The 8,526-nt window shown below is 37.6% G+C and overlaps 1 protein-coding gene across 1 annotated transcript; it reads right to left on the reverse strand.

Annotated features, from left to right (window-relative positions):
- Window positions 1–7,352: 7,352 nt before the first annotated feature.
- PpBr36_02196 (uncharacterized protein) lies at window positions 7,353–7,662 on the reverse strand (the record flags this gene model as incomplete). Its single annotated transcript, XM_029889378.1, has 2 exons — window positions 7,353–7,430; window positions 7,513–7,662. 2 exons carry the CDS (start codon window positions 7,660–7,662, stop codon window positions 7,353–7,355), a joined length of 228 nt encoding a protein of 75 aa, XP_029753976.1.
- Window positions 7,663–8,526: the final 864 nt, after the last annotated feature.

Here is an 8,526-nt window from a genome sequence, read left to right on the forward strand (position 1 = left end):
TTAGCCCTGCGCTAGCCATGTTCATTATAACGCCCTGGAACAAAAGATTAATTGGGCTATTAGCGGAATTATATAATTAGGTTCGGATGTGATTTCGGAAACCAATACCGGTAAAACGCTGAAACCACAGGTTTTAGCAGCTAATTTTAAAATTAAAACGAAACCTGGACGCGGCGTAAAAAAGACCTTTAAACTTTAGAAGCTAGGTTACCCTATCCTGTACGATATAAGTAATACGCACCATATTCTTACAAATCAGCAATTTTTTACCGATTATACCCCCGGTTTCACAATCAAAATCGGTACAGGAGGTGGCCCTATTTAACTTGTCAATACCGGAACTGTGAAAATACAGGTCCGTTACGGCCAAAAAGCTGACGAATTTAAAGAAATTACGATAAATAACGTTCTATATATCTTTTCGTTTGGAATAAACATCGTTAATAGTTTTATACACTATAATATATGGGGCGTATTATCAGAAAACACTTTATATAATAAAGATCGCAAAGCGTGGGGACAGTTAAATACCGTTAAATATTCGTTTTATTTAAAAATTAAAAGGTGCGATATCTTTATTCGATATAACGTTATTTTGAATTACGTCTATATAATAGGTGAATATAACACCGTTTTTAATATAGCTTTACAGGGGATTATAAAGGGCTACGCAGTCCCGTTGGAAGTACGATTAAATAATATAAACCCCGAAAATCACGAAAACTATAAAATTTACACCGATTCGGAACCGGAAGAAAATACGGTAACGGAAAAGCTAAATCCTGAACAAAGTACGGAAATAGCCGTAAATTCACCTGTAACGCAGAAATTTAACGGTAGGAACCCTGAAAGTCCACGTAAAATTGGGCCCCGTAGGCCCGGTACACCGTTAGGTGACCTTGCTATACAATTTAATATAAAAAAAACTATTTTCGAAAAAAAGGGGTTTCCCACACAAGAAATCCGTTATTAAAAGCTCTTTTATTATCGGATTAAAAACAGGCCCCTGTAAATTACCTCTTTTAAGGTTAAAAGGAACTACGGACGGTTAGTTAACCTTTAAAGGAAACGGAATTACAGGTAATTGTAACGAAATTCAGGTCCAAAAAACCCTGTTATAGCATAGGCGTTTAGGGCATATAAGGTTATTATTGCTAAGAAAAACCGCTAAATTTACAAAAAGTTAACCTAATTTCGATAAAATTAAAGCAATTACTTATATTGTTTACATTAAAACCATTTCTGTTAGGCCTAGAGATAAAACCGCACTCCTTACACCCCCTAATATTCTGGATTTTAAAGAGGGTGATACAGTAACCTTTAAACCTAATCCTTACAGTAAAAAGCCCGTATTTTTATTATGAATGGACCGAAAATTACGTTTTCGGTGGTCGATCCCATTATAAAATAAAACCGGACCCACGGTTTTAATGGTTATTAAAAGTTTTTTTTAAGGTTTTAAAAGCTACGTACGGGCGTTACCCCCTAAATTCTTATTTCGATGGGGGGTACGAAATTAATATAAATTTTTAAAATTGGTTAATAAACAAAAATGTTTATTTGAACATTTCGAATCCCTATTACCACGGCTAAAACGGATTAACGGAACCGTTAAATAAAACTATTTTAAATAAACTTCGGTTCACGATTATAGCGGCGGGTTTACCATTATATTTATAGTATTATTTATTACTAGCCGTGGTTAATTTAATTAAAAGTACAGCGGTAATTAATAGGGATTTAACACTTTACGAGGAATTTTATCCCGAATTCCAGCCTGGATTACCGCACAAACCCAATTTAAAGCATTTCCGGGTTATTGATACTATATGCCAGATTATTATACCGCTGGAAAAACGCCAAAAATCTAATAAATTGGCTCCCCGCACCGAAACGGTAAAATTTTTAACCCATTTATCAAATTTTACAACGTTGGTTTACGCACCCGTTAAACGGGCCATATATAAAACATTTACCGTAAAAATTATAAAGGGTATAACCGCTGAAAATTTGGCTGTTCCAGGGGAAACGCTACAAATTTCAATGGGGGAAAATACAAATTTAAAGGGGGATTTTATTTCTAAACCTGAAAACGAGATCAATAGCGTTCCAGCGGATAATTATCCCCTAAAACACCCTAAAATACAGGGTATTTAAACCCTGGAAATCCAGTGCCCGCCGGGCCTGTACAACCTACTGTTCACCCACCTAAGCCTATAACGGTAGCGGTACCTAATCCAGTACCTAAAACAACGGAAATTCCGGTATTTTAAGCACCTAAAATACAAAATATGGAATTAAATTCGCAGTTCGAAAATCCAGATCTAATGGATATAAATTACGTACATTGACTTTGTTTTCAAACCAAAAAAATAAAAAAAAGTCCACTGAAAACGGTGAACCAAATAGCTACCAACAGGCCCTAAATAGCCCTGAAAATGCTAAATATTAAACTGCTTTAGCCTTTAAATTCTGTGAGGAGGTTACGAGATAGAATAAGCTTAATCTTAAACGCGGGGAAAAGTGGATCACGTATATGGCTGATGGAACGTTAAAATGGCAGATAACCGCCTGCTAGCGGGTAATAGAGATAATATATTGTTGCACAATCGATTCGTTGAATCGTTGAATCGTTGAATCGATGAAGGTTATGAAGGTGATAAATCTAAGGCTAAGTTGTGAATTACGTGTTCGAATCCGTAGGTGCAGATCTTCGATCCGGATGTCCGGAATGCGGGGTCACGTCACATGATTTGGCCTTATTCATGTGACTGACCTGCCGACCTATTGAGCCTAACGGCCCATTGAGCCTAACGGCCTATTGTGCTTATGCATGCACAGAAAATCTGCGACCACAACGGGATTCGAACCCACGCACTTCAACGTATATATGATATAGATTATGGTACGTGCATTATACCACTAAGCTAGATTAAATATGACGTATTTGTTTTGTTGTTGAAACTATGAACAAAGACGTGATATATAAAGCTTTGTGTGTATAAACGCGTATACGTTTTATTTGTTATTTATTTATTTATTCGATGCAGGGTGACTAATGAAATTAGCCCGTGCTAGCCGTTATAAAATAATGCAGGGTAGCTAATATAATTAGCCCTGCGCTAGCCATGTTCACAAATTCGACCAACCCGTTGCTGCAAAAGCTTTCCGTTTTATCTCTAAAATTAAAGTACGTATAAGCCATAAACTCCTTTCTACCCGGCCGGTATTTAAAATAAAAAAAGATAGAAACAATAGATTTATAGAATATAAACCTAAGCTTGTTGTTAGGGGTTTTTTGCAGGTCGAAGGCCCAAATTATATCGAAACTTTTGCTAGCATTTATATACCATTTACCTGGCGTATATTTTTAGCTATAGCTAATACACAAAATTGGGAAATAAAATAAATCGATTTTATCGGTGCGTTTTTAAATAGTGACTTTAGCGACGTAATTATATATTTGCAAATTTTAAACGGCTTTAACGAATGGGCCAAGATTTGTAACCCTACCACCGTTAAACTTCTAGGGGAAATGGGTTATAATCCGAAAAAACTGCAGGTTATACAGTTGGAAAAAGCGTTATACGGTTTGAAATAGGGTCCAAAAAATGGCAAAACAAACTCAAAACCCTACTTTTTTAAAAAAGGTTTTAAACCATTAATTTCTAATCCCGTTGTTTTTTATAACGTTAAGTCCAAATATTTTATCGTTACTTTTGTAGACGATTACCTGCTAATAGGTCCTAAATTCAATGTATTTAGGATTTAAAAACCCGTTTTAATAAGGTATACGCGTTGGAAAACAGGGGCCCTGTAACTTATTTTTTAAGCGTTTAAATTCTAAAGGATAGGCTTAAACGCCTACTTTGGCTCCATTAAAATCAATATATAAAAGAAATATTAATAACGTTTGGATCAGTCAATTGCAAACTTATATTTGCTCACTTATAACCGGGTGTGCTAAAATATAGCGTGGGTAAACCCGTAAATGCGTTAGAAATTAAAGTATTACAGCGCATTATTGGTACCTTTATGTTTTTAATGTTATTAACGCGCCCGAATGGCGGTTTGGAGGTTTCTTCGCTTCCACGTTTTTTAAAAAAAAAACTATCATAATGCATTTAACGGCAATTTAAAATCTATTAGGTTATTTAGCGGGTGTTAAATCCTTATTTATTTGATACGGAAATGAAGTATTTAAAGCTGAACTACCAACTAATTCCCTAATAGGGGGTTTTATAGGGTTTAAATCACTGGGTTTTAATAATAGCGATTTTACCGGGGCTAGGGAAGATTTAAAATCCATTCACGGATATTTATATACTTTATTCGGGGGCTTTATAACGTGCAAATGCAAAAAGGTTGATAGTATAGTTTTAAATATTCCAAAAGCCCAAACCAATGCTTTCACGGAGGCTTTGCGTAAAGTACAGTGGTTTAAAAACCTATTTATGAAAATTAGATTCCCTATAAAAGGCTTTGTTGCAATATTTGGAAATAATATAAATTTTATCATTAACGTATATAACTTTACGCACCATTAACGTATTAAATATACGTTATTAAAATGTTATTACGTACGGGAATTAATTGTAAAAGGATTCATGCCCCTAAAGCACCTGGAATCCAAATAAATACCCGTTAATGGCTTAACCAAACCCTAACGTTTCCAATTCACAAGGTGTTTTTAAAATTTATGGGGTTTAAATTTCTAAAAGTTTAGTTTTTACCTATTTATTTATAAGGCATATAATTAGTTCCTTAGCTAATTATAACCTATTATTGAATTTCCTTTGTTTGCAAATATTAGATCTTTGTTAGCCCAATTCCGTCCGAATTACCTGAATCCATCCTGCATAGGTTAATTAATGAGTAATTTATACCGACCTTATACCCAATGTTGAACCGGAATTGAAATAGTTCGCATTTTGGGCGATTTACGTTTTTCAAACACCCTGTATAATATATTTAATTTGGACTATTACCAACGAATAGCCAGATTAGCTACCTGGTTCAATAGTCAATTCTGTGGGTTAATATTATCCAAATCGGGGGTTTAAATCCGGGGGTTATTACAATTTTGGGGGGTTTTTTCCAATTCGGGGGTTCGTCCATTTTTGGGGTTATAGGTCGGTATAAAGGGTTTAATTATCCACGGGGTTTAAATTTGGAGTTCGAGTCGGGTTGGGATATAAAGGGGATTTCTTTTTAAGGTTGTATTTTTATATACTTTTCTTTTCTAATGTTATGTAAGTAATAGCAAAAGAGAGGGGGTGTTAATTATGTGCGTTATTTAGCATATAATGGGTGCATTTTTATTTGTATATACACCATAATAAATAGTGCCAAAATGGGGTTATCGGGGTTGTCGGATTTTCGATTATATTTTATATTGCAGGAATTGCGATTTAAAGGTTTCAAAATGGGGCTTACCCTGTACCGGGTTTAACACCCACCCTGCATGTACGAATTAATTACCCATATTGGGTTGAAATATTTACCAAATTAGCAAATGATGCGAATCCAGAAATGGTTTATATGGAAATAAGGGTATTTTTTTAACAACGTATATAAAATAATTTTTCGGAAAATCGTGTGCGGCACTGGAGCGCTTTCAGGGGTGCGGACCTTTATTTCGATGTCGGAAAATATATAAGGGAGATAAAACAAAGTCTCCCCCACCAATGAATCCAAATTATTAATCCCAAAATTAGTGAACCATTTTAGTGAACAATTTAGTGCATTTCAGCCCTGTAATTACAGACCTTTACAGCGCAACTAGCACCACGCCGCATTTAGGCTAATGCCTAAACCCCTGTTAGCAACCCCTATTGTTAACAGCAATATTTTATCAACGCAATAATTTCCACCTAATATTAAGGATTAAGCGTACGATTTGACTCCCACGGGCTGGTCTAACTTTGAAATCGCCTTCAAATGGTTGAAACAGGTTTTTTTTGCCTAAAACGAAACCAGATATTAGTATTAAATAGCGGGTATTCATATTGGATCAGTTTTTAACGCATTAATCAACTTAATTCAAATTTAAAACGTTTCAAAACAGGGTTTTCCTCGAACATTTACCTGTTTGCAGCTTATATTTTATTTAACCGTCAAATATTCCTGTTTTCAACCCTATTAAAACCTATTACCGGTAATATATAAAATCCTTTGCGTCGTTAGATATTATTACGTTTAAATAACGAAACCGGTTTTTTACCGTTTATTAAAACGCCTTTGCAACCGGTTTATCGGTTCGCAACGTGATTTCCGGCTTCCGTAAAACCGGGATTCGGCCGGCAATACCCCTTTAAATATTAATTCCGGATCCAATAGTAAATCCTAACCTAAAAATTACCCAGCTAACGATTTTTAACCGTAATTCGGATTAAAATATGGCCAACGTTATTTTCGGGACCCTAAAAACCTCCTAAAATATTAAAAAACAGGTTATACAAATAATAGGCCAGTTAGGCGAATACCGAAAAAATTTGGCTAGCTTTATATAAAAGGTATCCCAATTATAAATTATTAGGTTGCTTAAATCGCGAATTTCACTTCCGAAAATAAACGGTCAAATGAAAAAATTCAAATTTTGAAATTTATTTTAAAAAAAAGCGTGCTCCGCGAAACTCAAGATTTTTTTAATAAGCAGGCCGGTATATAGGAAACGGTTTACGGCCTGGATTAGAAAAAGGCGGTTATTAAGGTTAAAATCCGGTAATAACGCCGAAATCAGGATTAGGACCAGGGATTTACGGTTTCATTTTTGGATTAAAATATAAAGGGGCTTTTTGCGAATTAATACGGAAAAACAATCAATTGCATATTCGTTGTTTTCATGGCCGTTCTTCGGGATGGTGTCCACTTCAGGGGCATGTCCACTTCTGGATCACCCACTGTAGAACGAACGCGATCGTTGGGTGGACCTGACCCACAGGTACGACCAACGCCGCAATTGAGTCACGAAGTGGGGCGAAGCGAACGAAGTGGATCAACTGCGGAGCGTTCGTTCTAGGATGAGCCCTGAGACTACAAAATCCTCGCGCCAGTGTCGACACGTCACATGTGTGCTAATTATACATCGGAAACAGTTTTATTTGATCGCGCTCAGGCTTGCTACAAGGCCCGACAGATGGGGTAAAAAGTCTTGGTGGTGATACGTTTCGCTGTTTTGAAAATTGTTCCAAAACTGTTTTAATTCACTCTTATATTCCAAGTTTCTCAGGTTCCGACAGCAGGATCTACTGTCCAAAGACGCCATTGAGGACAGGTTCATGTACATCGTTGTTTATGACTCCTTCTAAATCCCACGCCTCCAAATCGATAGGACCGAAGTTTGAATTCAATCAAGAATGTTGGCTTCCATCGGCGCAGACGCAGACGCACTTACTGCCGCAGCCAGTGGTTTTCGCAGCTCCTCCGCACTAAATTTTGTTAGCTTTCATGTCGCAATTGCCGCGCTGCGTTTTATATCTGCCCTGAGATGATGAGAGGAAGATAGCTTACTTTACTTTCGCAAGCCTCAGTGGAGGAACAGAAGGCGGAGGACGAGCAGTATGGGATAGCTCCTCGTGCTAGGATTGTCGGGACACCAGCGGCCAGGACTGCTGTGCCTGCGCCGAGGTACACGAGGGACAGGATGGTAGAGAACTGCATGGTCGCGAAGGGAAAAGAAGTGGAATGCCGTATAGGTAAGCAAGTAAGTGTTCAATGGAAAGGGATGGAGTTTTCTGAGCTGGTTCAGCAAGGAGATGAAAGCACTCACTAAGCAGTTGAGAATTACTACTTTCTTTATACGCTGGCGGGCTACCGGCGATTCAACCTCCCAGTAAGGGGCTAATGATTAACCTTTCATTTCCCCAGTATAGTGGAGAAATGATCTGACTTGTGCACTCCTTGATGTAATGAAACTTTTTCGGGTTATCCCAGAAAGCGTTTCTGAGTAGATGAACCTGTTCGCCGTTGAGATTCGCAGATCCTTTCCGGGGTCGCAAGGACACCCAATGTGCGCATCCGTCAAGTGGGAGACAAATGAATAGGGGCTCCAAGCAGCTTGTGGAAATAACTACAGCAAATTGAGTATATCAAGCGCAGAAGATTGCTAGCATACAAAGGTATCCACGGCCAAAGTGATGGTTTTCGACAGTTTATAAATAGCTGCTTTGTCTCAAATGTGACGCCTTTTGAAACATGGTCAGTAGGGGCGTTCTTTCGGTGGTTCTGGGTCGCTGTTCAAACTTTCCAGTCCCTTTTTCTTATCCCCTACTTGCAGCATTAGACATTCGCCGAATACGCGCCACTTCCCTTTCGGCTTCGCGGCTCCCCCTGCCAGGTATAAATACCGTAGGAATGATGGCGGCTTTCCGTGGGGCGTAGGTTTACGCGTAACATCCCTAGATTGTAGGTAACGTCGCTCTCCCGAGTGTTATAACTTCGCTAGGCTCCACATGTAACCCTGCCAAATTTCGTATTAATTTAATTTGCTCGATACATATTCAAGTGTGACGATCAACCACAAAG

Source organism: Pyricularia pennisetigena, chromosome 3 (assembly GCF_004337985.1).
Source record: "Pyricularia pennisetigena strain Br36 chromosome 3, whole genome shotgun sequence".
Taxonomy (NCBI): Eukaryota; Fungi; Ascomycota; class Sordariomycetes; order Magnaporthales; family Pyriculariaceae; genus Pyricularia; species Pyricularia pennisetigena.